Source organism: Dipodomys merriami, unplaced genomic scaffold (genome assembly GCF_024711535.1).
Source record: "Dipodomys merriami isolate MVZ:Mamm:240054 unplaced genomic scaffold, mDipMer1.0.p SCAF_5, whole genome shotgun sequence".
In the NCBI taxonomy this organism is placed as follows: Eukaryota; Metazoa; Chordata; class Mammalia; order Rodentia; family Heteromyidae; genus Dipodomys; species Dipodomys merriami.
The window spans coordinates 16,604,102-16,624,729 of record NW_027206068.1 but is presented as its reverse complement, the minus strand read 5'-3'; the positions used below and the strand labels follow the sequence as shown (position 1 = coordinate 16,624,729).

The 20,628-nt window shown below is 35.8% G+C and overlaps 1 protein-coding gene across 6 annotated transcripts in view; it reads left to right on the top strand.

Moving 5' to 3' along the window:
* Hdac9 (histone deacetylase 9) overlaps positions 1–20,628 on the top strand; it is an 851,473-nt gene that overhangs the window by 507,191 nt on the left and 323,654 nt on the right. For all 6 annotated transcript variants that reach the window (XM_069996136.1, XM_069996137.1, XM_069996140.1 and 3 more), the window contains 3 exons: positions 2,840–2,962; positions 5,880–6,090; positions 6,496–6,713. In XM_069996136.1, the coding sequence (XP_069852237.1) occupies positions 2,840–2,962; positions 5,880–6,090; positions 6,496–6,713 (552 nt within the window). The remainder of the gene's footprint in view (positions 1–2,839; positions 2,963–5,879; positions 6,091–6,495; positions 6,714–20,628) is intronic.

Sequence of the window (20,628 nt, the reverse complement as noted above, 5' to 3'; positions counted from 1 at the left end):
TCAGATTAAATCTAACTTTCCTTTGCTCAAAGACTTGAAATGTCATTTTTAGCAGCACGCACTAAGTAATGTCGGATCACTTTAAAAACTGATTGCTGAAAGAACCCTGGTTTTACAAAAAAGTCCTTGTGGATGCCACCACAGTGCTAACCCCGGATAGCCTTCTGGCCTTGCAAGAATACCAGTCAGTCAGGCTCCTTCATTGGCGTGGTAGGATGTTTCTCCTCACAACCTGTCTGCACTGTTAGAAGTGGAAGATATGGTTCTGAACTTAAGTAAGAGGCATAGTCTAGAACAGATATTCCTACCAAAAATGCTTAGCTGAGTGACGTTGGATTCGATGAAGGCAATTTGAGAAAAGGTGGAGTTTCATTTTCAGTACTGTTAGATGTGATTCTAGACAGTGAAAGTCTGTAAAACCTCTGTTTCTGTTTCTTATCTGCATTTGGATTTAAGTTAAGCAAAACCCAGACTCTTGGATGTTCTAGCAGATGATGTCATACCTGTCAGTTTCTGTGGAAAGAATCAGCTATGCTTGCAGACACAAGGACAGAACTTCCTCTGCATCCTTAGGAATTGTCTCCATCAAGTTACTGGGGCTTGTTTTTCTCATGGAACACAGTGAGCACCTCCTGTTTCTCCTCTCTGTACTCACCCTCTCCTACAACGCCCATCGTTCTTTTGTCTTCCAAGGCAGCTGAGGAATGGTGTGGGCATTTGGAGGCAGCGCCCAGGAGTTCTTGATGGGCCCACCACACAGCATGATGCTCTGCTTACTTTTCTTGTTTTCCTCATCTTCACCATAAGCAACATGGTAGCTTGAGAATGCTCATGAAGAATGGGTTCAACTCCAAAGGGCCCCTGGCAGAGGATGTGGCATGTGTTAGCTGCCAAAACTCAGCATACTGCTATCTGATATGGAACAGCTGATGTTCGTAAGATTGCAGGCCCCTACAGTCTCCAGCTGAGGAATATCCCCCATTCCTTTCACTTTACTCAAAGTCAACGTGAGGGGCCTGCCAGCTGCTTTGCCATTACCACGTGTGAGAAGAAAGCTATTTCTCATTTCAGTGTGTCTGCTTCCTGCGGTTAGGTGAGAGGCTATCACAGACATTCTCTACAGGAATCTGATAACCTCTTTCGTGAGGGTGGTGGCATTGTGTATTTGTGTCCTTGTGATAATCCAGGACAAATCAGCAGTATGAGAAGCAGACACAACCTTGAATGAATATTATCTATCAAAGTATTTACCTCGTCACATTCACTTCTTTTCTATGAATACAGATCAGTGAATAGTCTGTCTTTTTATTTTTGATTACTGACTACTACAATTATAATACATAGTTTACTTTATTTTTGGTCTACATTCTTCTTATCAGGCACATATTCTACACAAAAAATTATGTTTTTGTAGAAGCAAAATCGTTGCTTGGCTTTTTTGCTTAAGGCCAATAGACAAATATTGTGAATAACTTCTAAGTTGTTTTTTCAGTCAGTGACCATGGTTTGGCATTTAAACAACTTTAACTCTATAATACAAAATCAATGTAAGGTTAATTGTTCACTGTGTCACTTGATGTTCATGCAAAAAAAAATCTACATTAAACTGGACTGCTAAGATGCCACAAGAAATGGCCACATTTAACCTCCTGGTCTTATTATGTTAAGGGCAGGACTCATCTCCAAACAGCCGTATGATTGAGATGATGTTTTGGAATAACATCCTGTGTTTTGGTGGTGCAGCACTCTTCAGTGACATGCTGAGGTTGCATTGTATTAGCACATGATATTTTCCCCAGTTAATTGATATCCCAGGTTTGTCCAGAGGAAAATCTATAGCTCCCCCAAACATGCTTGACAAGTTATTATATTTACTTTAGTCAAAGCCCGTGTGTGCAATATCCCTCTTGGAGGTGGTCTATTATTGGAGTCCCATATGCTTTTTGTTTGGGAAGAAAGCAGTCAGTGTGTCATACTGTTACATGGCGTATTCTTTTTCAGGGATGTTGTTCCCTTGGGAACCATATCAGGCCAGAGTTCCTTAGTCTAATAAGACCTTTGTAACTCTTACTGTATAAAAGTTCTGGGAGGGAAGCAAGAGTTAAACAGAAAATGTAATTCAAGCAACCATATTAGGCCACATGTGGGAAAACATGACTCTTAGTATTGGATTAAAAAAAACACAAAAATAAGGCTATTTATTGTAAAAAAAAAAAAAGTGTTGAAATGCCAAAATATTCTGTGTATTTCAGCATAAGTGGTGGTTGTTATGGCGTACAGAACTGATAACATTTACTTTAATTTCTAAAGATAAATGATCTTAATTAAAACAGGAATAGTTGACTTCATGAATTTTTATACTAAGTAGATGTGCTTATTATAGATGCTTTTGTGGTGGTACTTAATATAAGACTTTCAGATCTGCTTTTCCTGGGTAAAACAACAAACTCACATGAAGTTCATGGCATTATATATAATTTTTTTATTTGCTAGTAGACAAGGTTTACAAACACTTATCAGAATGACCACATTTGATTATGTAACTTTACCAGCAGGTAAAAACCGTATATACTGAGTCTAGAAAGTTTTTAATTGACTTTTGCAAAATGAACTTGGGAGTCCGTTCTTTAGATTTTTGTCATTGTCTGAAGAAGACAGAATTTTATTTAATTCTTACATTGTAACTCCTCAATACAGAAATCACAAAGCAAGTACTGACCTTTATTCTTATCTACAATCATGCAGAGCTTGGTTTATCAAAGGCAACCGTTTTATGTTTGTATTCTTGACACTGTGATATTTTGAAAATCTTTAAAAACTTTATGCATTTTTTTCACAGCAACTGGTTTCACAGCAGCGCATCTTACTCCACGAAGATTCCATGAACCTGCTAAGTCTCTATACCTCTCCTTCTTTGCCCAACATCACCTTGGGGCTGCCGGCAGTGCCCTCGCCACTCAGTGTAAGTTTGGGCACAGTCTCAGCTTAAACAGCCCCGCGGACATGTTCATGTGCAAACTTCCTTTCACTTTCTGTACATGCAGATGTTAGAAAACGTGCTAGAGTCAACCATCCCTTCGTTATTTGCTTTTTGCTTCATTCTGATGTATTCAGATTAGTTTCAGGTTACAGAATTATATGGGTTCAAAAAGTCATATATAAAACTAGCTAGCATTCATATTATAGTTTACACCTTAAAAATAAATACTCTCCACATTATCTTAGTACAGCCCACTATTTTATGGAAGAAAAAGCTGAGGGAAACAGGAGAATAGAAAAGTCCAGATAACAGACCAGTAAGTGGTAGAGCTGGGGCACACTCCAGGTCAGTACTGAGAGTTACAGCTTCTAAAAATACCCAAAACCCACTGTGACATATGTTTATGAAGTTTATTTTGTGAATGACTTTGTTTTGGGAATTACCAAATGTATGGTAAAGAAATATATATCTGGAAAAACCTCTCCAAGAACAACAGTTCACTATTCCTAGGAGATTAGAAGTGAATTATTTTAAAAATCTTGACAACTGAAATAGGATTTTTTGAAAAGAGGTAATTGTCCTACTAGCAAAAGATAGCAGTAATTATTTGATGCATATTCTAAAAAATAATAAAAGTGTTAGTGGTTGCAAAGGACTTACAGCTTTTTGTACAGTATTACTTATCTCTGAAAAGTTAGTAAATTAAACTGTGTACACATAGAGGTTATGTGATGATTTAGGTTTAAAGAGTTTCTCTGTTGTCATTTATTTTACAGTCATTTGCAGCAAGTATTTTACTGAGCCCAGTATATTAGATTCACCTATTTTTCAATATATAGATATATATTTATAGAACCAATATATGGGTTTTTAAAAACATTAAATTTTGTATTTTATTCTATCTGTATTTTTAAGAGTGCCTTGCTGGCTTATGTGTTACTCTGGTGTTAAGCCAAATGTGATTTTGTTTCTGGAGATTAAAGAAGAAAGGCTTTCGAATCCTGCCTTCAGCCCTGCCATTGAAAAATCCTCATGGAATATTATTTAAAAATTAATACAAGTGGGGAAAAAAGACAATTAAGATCGATACCAAAAATAAAGTCTTAGATAACTTTTTCCTTAATTCCTTTCTTTTCCCTAGTATAAATAAATAAATACTAAACCTCAGACTTCTTATAATATACAAGTAGCCATTTTGTTGTCTCTACTTTTTCTCTGCTCTAAGATACTCCTCTTTTACTAACTCATACATGGATACCACTTTTAATGTGGTCAGAGAAAATGTTTCCCCAAAGGACCAAGAACTAAAGCCAGACCATTTAATGTTTCGATGGTAATACAATTTGGTACCACTGGATGAATAAACCAATGTGGTTTGGATTAAAGTTTCATTTTTCTTTGCTTCCATTTTGGTGTGGATGAGGCCATCAGAGTTAATTTCTCAAGCTTAGCATTGCTCTTCTAGAAGGATCTCTAATATCCCATTTCCCCACTGAATAGTGGGAAAATTTGAGAAAAAGAGGCCAGCACCAGGCATCACTTCTAGGTTAAACATTGCACTGACTTGCTCTGTGACTCAGACAAACCATTTACCTCTTTGTCCTTCAATTTCTCCATCACTGAAATTGCTTTGCCTCCCTGGTGCACAGCAATTTTGAAAGATGAAACATGAGTTCTGAAAAGAAACACGCCACATAATTTTGAGGTATTAGACTTCTGCTTTTGTAATACCAAAATGACCACCATTCATTACATTATTTGAATAGGATAATTCATTATTACTATTGATGATATAATTGTTATTGCCTTATTACTGTGTTATCATAAATTTCAAGTTCTTAATAGCCTTTTTATTTGATATTTGATTTCACTTATAGTTTACTTTTACATAAAGTATCTAGACTGTCATGTTTAATGTATAGAGATTTGAAGATCTGTTATGAATTATAAAATACAGGCTTAAATGAAATTCTTGCATATTTTGTACCTCCTTTCATTGAGTTGTTTTAAGAATTCTGCTTTAAAAATTAAATATTGGAAACTTATAGCTTTAGAAAATTATTAGAGGATGTGAAGAGAATGTGTGCTTTGTTTCTTTTGCTTGAAATTTTATGTTTACAGGTCTTTTTTATCTTAATCCCTATGAGATACACTCTGTAGTTTAACTATAAGGATAAATTTTACCTTTTCAGCATATATTTTACTTAATTGGTGTGTTATAAACTATTTTAGGAATAAAATTCCTACCTCTTAAACTTGAAATTAGCATCATCTTTAATTTTTATTGACATATAAAAATTGTATTTTTATTATGGTTTGTTATTATTTGCTTACATATGTGAATGACTTCATATATATCATATATATATATATCAATGACTGGATAGATATAAATAACATAAATATACATATATATAAATATGATCTTAAACCATTATATATAAAAATGAATTTGGCTAGTTACCATAGTCTTCTTCACATATTTATTTTGCGGAGATGGTGAAGACACTTCGCTTCCACTTTATCAACAGTTTCCAAATTTATTGAAAATTATTTGTGGAACAGTGGTCACTATCATATGTAAATAAATAATAGGCCTCCTGAACTTTAGCTAAATAAATGTTTTATTTCCTGTTTCAATATAAAAAAAATTGCCTTAGATTCAGTGCAACAATATTCAATTACTAACTTGTGTTCAGTGCTTCAATCCTGTTTTTTTTATTTCTTCTTTGTAAATTCAGCTAGTTAAAAAGCATAGTGTTACCCACTTCCCTGATCCAGTCATTGGTAAGACAGCTTTTGGTTTTGGAAAACCATAGCATAAGAACTTCATCTCATGATATAAGACCCAGAGCCCCACTGGATGGGAGATTGACATCTTCATTTTTTCTTGACATAGGCTTCAAATTCACTTAAAGAAAAGCAAAAGTGTGAGACACAGACGCTCAGGCAAGGTGTTCCTCTTCCTGGCCAGTACGGGGGCAGCATCCCAGCCTCATCAAGCCATGCGCATGTCGCCCTAGAGGGGAAGCCCAACAGCAGCCACCAGGCTCTCCTGCAGCATTTATTACTGAAAGAACAAATGCGACAACAAAAGCTTCTTGTGACTGGTAAATGAATCATGGCACCATTGACAGTCCTTTTAGACCTTAACTTTCATTGGTCGAGTTTAACATCTCTGTAATTCCATACCTTCTTAATGATTTACTGTGCATTATAAAGGTCATCCTGACTCTTAGTACTATAGAAAGGCCAAAATCCTTGTGATTTCCCCAGATACATGGAGGGGGCTTGTGGAGGAAACTCACCTCTTTTGACAACATCACACATACAGTCTGGACCCCTTCTGGGTGACAAGGTCAAACATAAACCTGTTTATGACCTTGATACTTGGTCTTCTGCAACCATCCTAGCCTTAAGAAGTTTGCTGGCAAATGGCTTCTTCTCTACTTAAAATTACTTGTGTATGCATCTCTGTTTACACTGGCATACAAATACATGCACATTTTTTTCAGGTGGCGTCCCCTTACATCCTCAGTCTCCATTGGCGACAAAAGAGAGAATTTCACCTGGCATTCGAGGTTCCCACAAATTGCCCCGTCACAGACCTCTGAATAGAACCCAGTCTGCACCTTTGCCTCAGAGTACATTGGCTCAGCTGGTCATTCAGCAGCAACACCAGCAGTTCTTGGAGAAGCAGAAACAATACCAGCAGCAGATCCACATGAACAAAGTAAGCCACCAAGTGAAAATATATAACCATTGATCTCAGTGATATGTGTAGATAAAAGGAGAACATTGGGATCAATCAAAATCCAAGAGAGATTATCATCTTAGCCCAGCTCTCTGGACTCAAGGACATCACCACACTGTCTTTATTTGTGCCATCATTATGTTTATGGCACATTTGTAGCAAAAGACTGAGATCCCAATTAGCAAGACATGTTATGATCGATTGTCTGTTTTCATAGATAACCATTCAGACATATGGTATAAAGCCCCATATTTTCGTATTTTTTGCAAAAATGGCAAGAGGCAGAGTTGAGCATGTTAGGTTAAGTCAAAAAAGTTTCACAGTTGCTAATAAATAGGACAAGGTTAGCCAATAAGATATTTCTTTGCAACGTGTATATCCCTAGGATGTACTTATTTTTTTAGTGCATTCATTTCATCTCAAAAAGGATTTGTAGCAATTTTGCTGGGACATGTGATAGTTTCTTTGTGACAGCCTTATTGTGACATAGCTTTAGGAGTAAGCCTGCTGAAGCCACAGCAAATAGTGATTCCAATACAATGATATTAGGTTGCTAGTGCACTTTCTATGAACTTGTAGGTGAAGTAATCTTTTTGTCTCTTTTGCCCTGTGTCATTTTCTAGTATCTATAGAGATATATTATATTGCTAAATAGACAGCTACAATTTGGCTTCGAATTAAGAGCTTTATTTTAATATAAAATAAATATTATAAAACTTCCCGGGCAATGGTCTGAGCACCTTTCTAATGGCACTAGGAGAAAGAATCTTTATCACATGCTGGAGTGACTGCAAACATGGTTGAAGTTCTTCTCGCTTTGGCCTTGTCATGGAGGAAACATGGGTTCCAGAGCACAATGCTGACTGCAGAGTTTTCAGCCCAGCCCTTTGTTGAATGTTGGGGTAGTAGTACTGACAGAGAGTAAAGTGTCTTGCTAACCTTCTCTCATTGTACTTCCAAGCTCTGTATCATCAAATTACAATAGTTACATTATTGTTTTAACATTTCTCTAAACTTTGGAAATGATTTTAATCAAGTCAGTCAGTCTCCTTAAGAGACAATCAGATTTCTTCCCTGCCTAATGGCAGAGAACAAACTCAAACACATCTCTGTTAACTTGACTCTTTGTCGTATAGTTGGTTTGTTTGTTTTGTGGTCTCTCAGAATAACCTAAAATGGCTAGGTATTCTTGGAAAATGTAGCAATTTATTTGGGAAAGAAGATTCAGAATCTTACTTTTGTCCTTGTAATCTTTTTATCTGGACTTAGGTTTTTTTATCAAATTAATTTTTGATTATAGATATACTTTTTAGTTTTATGATTCTCTTTCCTTGAGGTATGTTCTGCTATAGATAAATTGGGTTAATCATGGTCTATAAATGATTCCTATGAGAAATTTTAAGACTATTTTAAATTAGTTTTTTTATAACATGGAATTACTACTGGGTCAGACACAAATAGTGTATTCACACCTAAGTCTTTCTCCTTTGGTATCACACTGGAGATTTTGGCAGGCAGATGCTACCCTAGTCCCAGGATAAAACTAAGATGAAAAGCAGGCGTTTGTATTTTAGCAATGACAAAAGAAAATCTTATCAGAAAGCTGTTCCCATGTGGAGCTGATTCCTTGGAATCTGTTAAGCATTCTTCCCAAAATTAGAAACAAACCTATACGTTTAGGTACATGTTTGTACAGTGGTTTGATTATTAAATCTTGTCTTAATTAGACAAAATGAAGACCAGAAAACTTCAAAGTACAAAGCTGATCTTCATAAGTTAACCCCTCTCAGCTTGGGTGTTTAGATTACTCAAGCAGATCTCCAGTTGGCTTTTTCCAGCTATGTATTCCATATGTTTAATCAAATAGCATATGCACTTTGGATATTCTCTTGATTTTGAAAATATTTTACCTGCCCTCAATTGTCTTAGGAAGCAGCAGAGACTGTTATAAAAGAAAATGTTGAGCCTCTATCCTATTTTGCAATATTCTTGATAGAGCCAGTAAAAAATGACTTGCTACTGTTCACCCTTCTTCTAAGGTAATGATGATATTTATTTCGCATTGAGTCAGGGACATAATGAAGATATCAAAACTAATAAATATCCTTATAAGTATATTTATATGTATTCTACATAACCATTTAAAAATCTCATTAGTAACAAATCACCATAGAAACTTATACCACTTCCTTATTACCATGGATGAATCTTTATTAAATCTATTCTCACTGGAGCCAAATAGTTGATATCATGAAAACATGGTCCTTACTCAGACATTTATTAATGCAGGAAACACACTGTGAAAATATAGGTGTGACAATGATAGGATGGCTTTATAATTCATTCTCTTGGCTTTTGATGTTTTTTATTTTTTGAGAAATTAATGAAGTAAAAAATGCAGTGAAAACAAAGAAAAAAACAAGTTGATTTATTAGTAAACCAAGTCATATTAAATAAACACAGTTGGCCTTCCTGGTATGAAATGTGTAATGCTATGTCTAGATTGAAAAGAATCTTTAGAATATTTTGAAGCATTCTCCTGGTTTTAGAAGCATAAGTGATACAATAGAGTTCTATTTGTCATACTACTCTATAATATAAAAGTTATTATTAACCCTTCCAGATGACTCACCTTCCTATTGGCATATTCTTTAATGACATTTACATGGGATATGAGTGTGTCATTAAGCTTATTTGTCTCATAACTATGTTGTGAAAACTCAGTGACTTATAGAAATAACCTTGCAATGGGCTTATGTGATACTTGTATTGCTATGTCCGCCAGCAAATAATAGGCAAATACAAAGGAAAGTTCTCAGCTGGAGAATAAACCTTGTCAGAATGATTTATCTCTGCTCATAAGTTTGAATATTCTATTTTCACTGAAGGTATTCTGGGAAGTTGAATCACATGAAAAATAATCATAGTTTACAACATTTCTTCTTTTGTGTTTTGAGACATTTACATATTCAGAAATGTTCTAAACAGTTTCTATTGCCAATACATGGCATGCTTGTGCTATAAGGACTTAATGTTTTGGTGGTTTCAAAAAAATGAATTTCTTTTATAATAGCACCAATGAAGCATGGTACTTTTACCATTATATCTTTCTTATACTTTTCAAAAGAAAGAAGGGGTTTTAAAATAGAATATTCCCAAATTTACAAAAAAAGAAAAAAAAACTAATAGGGTAATGCTTTTGTTGTTTGGGGCTCACTTCAAGTTTAATTACTGCAATTTTTTTTTGTTTTCCTGGTAAAATGAAACTGATTTAAAAAAGAAAGACATCATATTTTCCTGAACAAATCAGTGATTCTAACCACTACCTAAAAAGTTAAAGGGCAACTCTTCAATCACATCACTGTCTGAATCATATGTAGGCATTTTCAACTATCATTCAGGTAAAATTGTTGAGTACTTTGACATAGATCTCTGCCATACCTTCCCTGACAACTCCTTCCCTCTTGTGGTATTTATAGAATAGCCTTGATTTGTGGCTAGCAGTTTCTGTTTTAACTAGAATTTTAATATCATTTCTGTTGCTTAGGTTTTTTATATTTATCTTACATAATCTACTAGATTAGTTACTAGATTAGGAGATGTCTTCCTTTGTACTCACTTGAATAAACTGCTGAAATGCCTGTAATTGTTCAGCAAATTATTTTTGCCTTCTTCCTTTGTATAGACACTGTTTTAGACACTGAAAAAATAGCATTCAATGTCCTCAGGAAACTTGTAGTGTAGAGAGCAAAGGGCAAACTACTCAAATAAACAGTAATACAATGTGTTCTGTATCAAGACAGAAAATATAAGAAAACAAATAGGCTTCTTTGAGGAAGTAATATTTGAGAAGTTTGTTGATTGTTTCATCCTTATAATATTATCTTTCTTCTCTTCCTTTTCCTTTTCCTTCCTTCCTTTCTTGCTTCCTTCCTTGCTTCCTTGCTTTCTTTCTTCTCTTTTCAATATGCTCTGTGATAAATATCTTATGCATTCCTATGACTGGAAATGAGCCAACACTTTTGAAAAAGCATATATAAATCTTGAGATGATATCTTATAGATGTCAAGGTTCAGTCTAGATATAAGTATTTATTATATATTTATTACTACGATGCTTAGACATTTTGACACGAGCATTATTTTATCATAATAAAAATATATCTAAGACAAGACCAGTAAATGGGAGGCCAAGCAGATGTCCCATGTTGATCTAGCTTAAGCAGGTAGATGTTATACCCTGACAAGTAAGGCAGAATATAATTATGCTCACATGCTGGATCTGAGAAAATAGGGAGCTTCTATTAGTTTTTAGTGAAAGAAGTTGACCCTTTTTGAGTAGTGCAATCTTTATTTACTGTTTTTCAAAGTAATTTTCTGATATCAGTATTACCTATTTTTCATATCCCATCATGACTCATACCCATGTTCTATCCCCAACTATTCATCTGCAGCAATTCAGGAAATTACATTCTTCAATGCCTGTGGCCACTTACAAATGTAGAATAGTTGTATGTATTTTCTTGTAAAATGCTCCTGAAGAATGCTCTAACATAGAACTATTGTGTACACTCAAAAAATATATTTTTTTCAGAATTGATTAGAAGAACAATTCTATAGGTATGTGTAGTCCAACAAAACATTTACATTCTTGAAGTCATAATTCATATTCCTGATCATCAGATAATATACTTCATATTTGCTTTATGTTAGTAAATTTATTTTTCTCCCTATGACTTGCTTGTGACCAGAATGAAAAATTTAAACATACTCAGATAAAACCATGTACCAGTCTTATTTTGTGTGTGTGAACCTAATACTCCTAGTGCAGCATTTCCTCCTCTTTTTTTGTGGTGTGCATCTCTTTAGCATCTTCTCCTTTTATAACCTGAGATAGCCAATCTAATATTTAAATACCGTCAACTATCTTTTATATGCAGGGTCAGCTCTGAGCTGAACACTGCATTTATATTATCCTATTAGCCTTAACAACTCCCTTTTCAAAACCTTCAAGCATCTTAATTTTACAGAGCTTAATTAGATTGAACATGTTTGAGAGGGTCTCCAGGTGACAGAGCTGGAAAACTGACTTAAGCTGTCCTACACAAAGTCTGTTTAACCACTCATGCTTATGATTCTAGTCTTACTTTTATCAACAAGTTAGGGAAACAAGTTTTTTCTAATTTTATTTCTGATTAAATGTACAGAACTCACAATTTAAACAAAAGACAGACAAATATAAAACAAGAATATCAAACAAGGAAGCTGAACTTATTTGGGATTGATCTGGACTTGCCAGGATGAAGTTGCTTTTCTGTACCCTGATTTCCAGTCTTGCTATTCACTGCCCTCTTCCCAACTACTCACGTGGCTGTCTTTGGACTTCAGAGTGGGACATGCAGACATCCTACTGGACTTAGTCAAGCTTTCCAAACGGTGCAGTGTAAATGCAGTACAGAGCCCAAATTCAGCCAGGCCACAATTGGAGACTTTCTTGCTTGTTGTCACATTGCCATTTTCTTCCCACTAACATCTTCTTGCTGGAGTTCTGAGCAAGCCTGAATCTGGAGGTTGACTGGCTTCATCAGGTTCTACTGAAATACAAATGTTGGCATCTCATCTCTGGGTGGCTGGAAAAAGGCCTTGTTTTAAGTTTTGAAAAATGGATGAGTAGAAACTTGAACAGGGCTTTCATTTAGGAAAGCAGGCATTACCGTTGTCAGGATTAATTTCTCTCCATCCATTTGACAGCTTGTTTCCAGGCAGTCTTTTAATCACCAATTTAGGATTACATTTTGCCCGTTAGATGAATAGTATGTTCAGAAACATTAGCACACATTGAAAGCAATTTTTGTAACAGTAAAAAGCCTCCTAGATTATTTATCTATCTATAGAGGTTTATAAAGAAAACTGACTTTACTCTGAAATAGATGCTATTTTGACATGATTAGGCCAATGTAAATAGATCCTTGCGGGCATGTAGTGGCTGTAAAAAATCCACTTATGCTACAGCACTAGCTTACCTCATCTCAGAAAATTTATATAGCAGCATTTCACTCTATAATTACAAGTTGATAGTTTATAATATACAGAAAATGGCTTCTTGCTTTATTATTCAACGTGATGAAATCCTGTGTTTGGCAAAGAAAAGGAAGGACCATTTCAGTGGATTAATGTATAGCATTCATAAACATTCCCAGGGCTGCTTTCATAACTTGAAGGCCAAGGGGAGGGACCTTGACCTTCCCTTTTCACTCCTCACTGTTAATCTAGTCAGAGATACATTTATTGAATGAGAACAACAATACTTGGACATGACTATGAGGTAAGAAAATAGGGGAAGGAAAACTGTCTGGGGAATTAAACCATGTGAGTCCTCTGATGTTGTTTCCAAGCAGTTCAAAGAGAGAAGGAAGCTGAATAATTTGGTTGTTTCCCAACCTTGACAAATAGTTTCATTTAACAGAATGAAATAATTAAGTCCTACTAAGGAATTTTTAATATAGCTAAGTGATCTATGGACATGAGAACCATAAATATGTAGCCATTTCTTTAAGGCTGTTCGTATCATTTAAGCTTCTGATATTAGTGCTGCCTTTCCTGTTTTTGCTCTTGCTCTAAATGCATATGAAATGGGAAAGATTATTTTGACCATGAGTTGTCATGTCTACAGTAGTCTTATTTCTACTAAAAGAATCTCATCTAGAGCTAGAATCCCATCCCCTAAATATGTCATTACTTTTGGATGTGAATTTAATTGTATCCAGCAACAATATAATTCACTTTATAAAACTCATTTACAGCGGAGTGCCGGTGGTCACTCCTATAATGTTTACTTCTCAGGAGACTGAGATCTGAGTATCACAAGTCAAAGCAAGCCCAGGTACCAAAATCCATAACACTTTTGCCTCCAATGAACTACCCAAAAGCCCATCATGAAGCTGTGGCTCAGGTGGTAGAATGCTGGCCTTAAGCAAAAAAGCTCTGGGACAGCATCCAGGTTCTGAGTTCAAGCCCCCGGGCTTGCACAAAAACAAGCAAACAAATAAAAAAAGCACATTTCCTTTTATAGAGCAATTGATTGCTGTTCCACAAAAATTCATGTATGACAATATGATGGAAATCTCATAAATGAAAGTGAAGAAGGCAGTTTTTGTCTTCAATGCCTCACAGATCTGCTAGCAGATCATTATAATCAAAGACTTTGTTTAGAACAGATAGCATATGGGAATTGCAAAATCTAGAATGTTCAAGAATCTCTCCAAGAGTAATTTATGAGGTCTTGCATACTTATTTATTAGCTTTGCAAACTTTGCTCAAGTCATTCGACCTTGCATTGAATAATTCTCTAATAAGCAAGTATTAGAGGAGAGAATATATGCGATATGAATTTATAAATGTAGTAAACATTACTCAAACCATGCTATTTATATTTATTTGTTAATTTTTGAGACAGGGCTGATAAGCTCAGGCTGGCTGGCCTGCAACGCACTGTGTAGCCCAAATTGGCCCTAAACTTCCAATCTCTCTGCTTCTACCGTCTTAAGTGCTGGGATTATAGCATGTATTGTACACTTGGCTATAGTTATAGTGTTAACTTTTTTATTTGTTTGATGTTACTGGGAATTGAACCCAAGGCTTTGCTCTTAATAATCAAGAACTATACCACTTGAGCTACAACTCCAGGAGCTTTATATTTTTGTATCATCTTATAGTTCTCTCTTGCTTATTTGGTTAATAAAAATGGTTGTCTAAAAGTGCTAGAAGATTTCCAAAAGCACATTTCCCACTTGCCTCACTATTGCATCAGGCTCTTTTTTTTTTCTTGAAACCAAACCACCAAATTTTGTTCCAGCTCTCTCATGTGCCTCTGTATTCATAATGAAATAAAGAGACTTTTTTTTTCTTTTTGGAACACTGTACAGTTAGCGATTAAATACTTTTTATTGAAGCATATTTTCACTCAGTAACCTTTATTCCTTTGCTATGCAGTTCAGTGAGTTTTGACAAATGCACATCGTCATATAATTACCACAGTCTATAGAACAAGTCCCTCAACTTCCAAAACTCCCTCAGACAGCCCTTTTGTAGTCAATTTCTACCTTATCCCCAACTCCTGCCAAAGTAGTTGAGTTGTTGACCAAGGAAGGGACATTAAGACAGATCACAGTAAGGAATGGTGTATTTTAAGAGTACACAGATGTCAGCCTTGAATGATCCTAGACAAAGGATGTTTAAGCTATGGGATTTTTTTTTTCCAGAGGTCCTAAAATGACAGTCGATGGACTGGGTCCAATCCATGAGTATTTGCTTTGTCCTGCCTGGAGTCTTAAAAAGCTTTTGAGTTACTGGTCTGGTCTTTAAAAATAGATTTCGAATGAAAGTTTGAATTTCTGGCATTCCCTGAGATAATGAAAGGGCTCAGCCACACTGGGCCCCTACTTGCAGTGTAATTGCATTTCCTGGATCACTCCTCTGAAATGGTCCTTGCACTACTCTCCAGTTTAAAGTAAAGAATTGATCAGTGTGGATAAAGGGACTTTAGGTAGAGTGATTGTCTAGTCACTCATTTCGAGATCCTGTCTGTTCTGAGATGCATCTCAAAACCACAAAGCAAAAAATAGGAAAAGGAAAAAATAGTCCTTTCTCATTGTGCTTTTAAATCTCTTATCATTAAAGGGTGAAAAATCAATTTCTTTTTCTTTTTCTTTTTTTGTGCCTGTCCTAGGGTTTGAACTCAGAGCCTGGGCACTGACCCTGAGCTTTTCTGCTCAAGGATAGAACTCTATCACTTGAACCATAGTTCCTCTTCAGCTGTTTTGATGGTTACTTGGAAATAAAAATCTCTGCAGTCCTCAGATCACAACTTCTTCACTAGCTCAGATTACAGGCATGAGACACCAGTACCCACATAGGATTTTTTTTAAGATGTAGTTCCTACTGAAGATTGGTGGAATACTAAGGAAAAATACTATTAAATAATAATAAATCACATATAATGGCAGTATTTTTGAAAACAGAAAACAGTGTACTTGTTTTCTAAAGGAATAACTCTTAAGAATTGTTGCTAAACTCCCTTGCTTCTGATCTGAAAGCCTAATCTCCTCATTTCTTTCATTTGCCAAACTAAATTTCATCCACTAGCAGATAGTAATCTGTTACAAATATACAGCAAGTCATGTCATTGTCTTGCTTAACACTGCCAACTTGCTTATTGAATGTAGGGTAGATTCTGGCCACATTTATGTGGCCTGAGAATCTGTCATGATCTAGGTCAGCCTTCACTCCCTGTGTCTTCATGTCCATGCTCTGCGCTCCAGCCACAGTCCTTCATGGAATGGCCAACCTCCCGGCCTTTTTAGATTTCCATCTTGTTAACGGGGTCTATCTTAGGTCAAACCTTACCTATGCAATAATGCCTTCTATGGCCATCTAAAGTAATGTGACTATAAGAACTCACACCTCCAATCCCACTGGTCAGCTGCTTCTATGTTTCCCCTATTTACACTAGTTCAGAGGCTCTTCCCAGCCCTCCCTTATCATATGTGCTCAGTATTAAAACTAACAGACATGCTCCATATTATATATTACTATTACTATAGGACTATTATAAATGCTCAGTAATAAACAAATGAAAGAATGAGTGGGCTCCTTTCTTAAACTAGCTGAGAGGAGGAATTTCTTTGATTCTCCAAAAAAAAAGGAGTATGCATCCAGGTACGAAGAATTTTATAGAACCAGGAAAAGGATGCTTTCAATGTAGGCATTGGTTTGCAAACATTATTCTGAGTTAAAAAGATACAGAAGAGTATTTATTAAAAAAATCCACGTGGCCCTTAGATTATTTTCATACTTCTTTAACAAGGGAAGGTCTTTGTCAATTTAGACTTTTCATTATGGAAAGAATGGACTAATATTTCAAAAACCTCTTTTGTTTTCCTTTTATTTTGGTTCCTCTAGTTATTGTCCTAAAAGGTACAGAAGTGAGGTAACATGAAGTGTTTGGCTTGAGGCAGGAGTGCTTCTTAGTAGACCTCTCAGATTGAACTTCCTCCAAGTTCTACATGTTGCTGTTGAGAACAGTTAGCACCTATCTAATCTATTTGTGAATTGAGGCAGCATTGTATCATTATTTTTAAATCTAGTTTCCTTGGAGCTTAAGGGAAAGGTTTTGTTTTCCCAAAGAAGAATATTACATTGATTTAAAAGAAAAGACAAACTGGTGCCCGAGGGGGTGGAGGGATGTCTTAAAATTTTAGGCAAAATAAGAAAATGATAAATTATGCTACAGGTTACATTTTGCACAGTTGTAACAAGCTAATTCTAATGGAGAACAGTTTATTGGCAATGTCAGAACGTCAGATGTCTATCAAAAACAAATTTACTCATTTATCTGGCCTATTCTTATGTGACATTTCCTATCTAAGGGTATTTATGCATACCTAAAAGATTTCTATGGGGAAAATTAAAATCATACAATTTTAAAATACTTTTTTAAAAAATCTGAAAATTTCAGTTCTATTTAAAAGCACATATCATAGGCTTATATTAACTTACAGACATATACCAAATAATGTAACTCCCGTAGAAACGAATTGGATGTGCCCAAGTGTAAAAATTAGCCTCCCAGCCTTTAAGTTTTGCTTAATGAATTTTATATCATTTTCCAGTTGAATATATGATGCATATCATGAAATGTACAACACTAAAATTACACATTTGCTCTCACCCTAGATCGGACAGATACACATTGGAGTTTAGTTATAATACTTGAAGGTAAGGGATTTGGATCATTTGCCGTGTGGCCAGGAATGAATGCGTATTCGCGTGAATTGTATTAGTGCACATTGTTTTCTCATCCCAGGACAAATCATACCCTGTCTGTAGCATTTCTGTGTCTGGGACAAGGACAGTACAGTAGCCTGGAGAACACAGAGTCATGCTGACAGATGAGTCAGAACTCAGATAAAAGGGAAAGGAGAAGCTGTGCAGCCACTGTCTTCATCTCGGTTGGGTCTCCACCATAGTAACTCACCTGGTGTCAGACAAACGGCACGCAGTGTGCTTGACAGATGGGGCCTCAGCAGAGATTCACACAGGCTTGCACATTTATCTGTCGCACAGATGTTTCGTCTTCTGTTTGCTAGCCAGCAAGGCAACAGCCCGACGTTGCTGGGGGATCACCTCCAGATGTTCAACCAAAGAGAGACCCTGCCACCCCACTGAGAGTAAGCAGACACCCCCATGCCGCATCTGGGGCCACTCAGCAGCAGTACAAATTAGAAAAGGGTTAGCCAGACCATCTTTGTAATGGTTGGATTTGGAGTTCAAAAAACACAGGGAAGACAACATAATCTGAATACTTACAAATCTCACCAAGTAACTTTTCATTAAGAAAATCTGAAGCAAGTCAAACTTGGCAGGCAGAATTTCTCTGTGACTTTTTGTTTGTAATTTTTCTCTGCTGATGTTAATTGCTAATTTTTCCACTGTGGCACATTTTGAGAGTCTTAAATGAAAACAGCTTTAGTGAAATACCTTTAAATGAAATAAGAAGGATAGGTTAACTCCCACCATGCATTTATATTTTGTAAAGCCGGCTCCAGGATGGTCGCAGTTATCGTTTTTTTTGTGTGTGTTTTGTGACTCTTCACAGAGTACCTTTGATTTCAGAGATGAATAAAAGAACACTGATTACTGGTTAGGTACAGATTGACATTGCTTCATAATCTAGGAGGAAATGTGGAAAGTTTGGTTACTGAGTATTATGTTTTCAAATGTCTGAGAAGTGCTAGGTATCATAAAATGCACTAAGTACCAGGATACAAAATGAGGGAAAGGGAAATATCAAGCCCAGGCTCTCATGACATTTATTTTTCTCCTTCTAATTAGCATATATTAGTTGTACAGAAAGGTTTCATGGTGACATTTCCAATATAATATACCCTCATCAAATTCACTTCCCTGTTGCTTATTCTTATTCCTTTGAAGTTTACATTGCCATTACAAATGTAAGTAAAAACACTAATATTGTGCCAGTGTTACTCAAACTACACAAATGAGAGAGAATGGAGCCAAGACATAGAACACTTCTGGACCATGTTAAGAGCTGTGGAGTTATTATAAACACAATAGAAAGCTTTTGGAGGATTTCCTGTAGAGACTAGGTATTACCTACATGATACATTGAATTATAGTAAAAATATGATCTTTTGAAGTACAAGTGGGCAAGAAGCAATCCCAGTTTACTGGGTAACTCAGGGAAAAAATGGTGGTACTTAGTACTACAGTGGTAATAATAGAAATGGAGACCTGTCAAAGTATAGGACACATTTTAGAAGTTGAGTTTCTACAGAGTTCTTTTGATAATGGAATACGAAAGGTGTGTGTGGGGGGGGGAAGAAACATACAAAATCTAGAATCTGATGGGTTCCTGCCATTGGGTGATGAGGAATGCTGAGCGATCCATATACATGAATGGAATGAAAGAAGAGATTTTTCTGGGAGTTATTTAAAGTTTTTAGTATGTTTTAGATATTTTAGATATAAGCATTTTAGTAAGCTACTACATATGCAAGTTTTGAGTTGAAGAGAGAAGCTGGAATTGTTTATATGAATTTAGTTGACACCATAACTCTTCCAGAAGAGAATGCAAAGAGTAAGGATATAGGAAATTTGGGGCTTCTGCTCTTTTTAAAACATCATATTTCACATTTGGCTATCTTGGAGATGGCTTGTTTTCTCTTGGGTTTGAGATTCCTTCTTCATAAAACAAAGTTTAAAGAATGTTTTTGGATATTTTTCAATGCCAACGTTTTATTTCTATATGATTTTCACTCATAAATTGCTGCTTTATGTCAGAAATGTTACTTTTATGAACCATTAAAGAATTCTGTTCTTGGGAAAAAGATCATCTTGCCATTTGGCTTTATTATTAAATGATCATAACATTCTTCATTCTGGCTGATTTTTTCCCCCTCCTGTTTCCTTTAATCCATCAGAAATGGAGATAGGGCCAAATGAACTCACTGGAAACAGTGGTATTGTTTCTGTACTGTGCACTGTAAAGTGTTAAAGGGTGGGTAATATAAGAATGATACTGGCCAGTGAGGTTGTAGATACTAAATTTGACTTTTGGACTTAATAAGTTATTTTATGGGCAATTAATTGTCCTCAGAAATACATTAAACAGATCACATTTTAGAAAGTTTTCTGTTAAAATGTATAAACATAGTAGAAAACACTCATGATTTTGTCTATATCAGAGTTTTTCTTTCACTAGCTCACTAGTGATGGGAAATTCTATTTTAGTGAATTAATGCTGAGTGACAAGTCTTTGATTGCTCCAGACAATCTATTATTTCCAAGATATTGTGATTTTCATCATGTTTCTTTGCCTAAACTGACACACCCGACCCCTGTTACTAGCTTATTTAGATCATCTCTGGATTTTGCATCTGTACAGTCATTATGGACCTTAACCAGAGAAATTCTGATCAAATGGTTAAGGATAAAGATAACTGAGAAGGTAGAGAGATACCTGAAGGAATGCTAATGTAAACGAAGGACATAATTGGGAGGGGCAGGTTTTGCTTTAAGATGATTGGTGCTACTGAAAATTTACAAAGGAGACTGCTTCAGCAGCTAGGAGGAATGTATGCTGGAGAGGATGTGGAGCACAAACCGAGGGCTTGACTGAGTAGGAATGCAGACATCTTGTTCGTATAGCCGCAGGAGATGCGAATGAGGTAGCTGGATGCGTGTGGAGACAGCAAGATGCTGAGTAGCTCTTCTGATGATTTTCTTTTCTCAAAGAAGTAATAGGAAAATAGTATTAGGGAGGGAGGGAGACAAAGGAAGAGATGACAGTGTCTAAATAAGGAGAATCCATCATT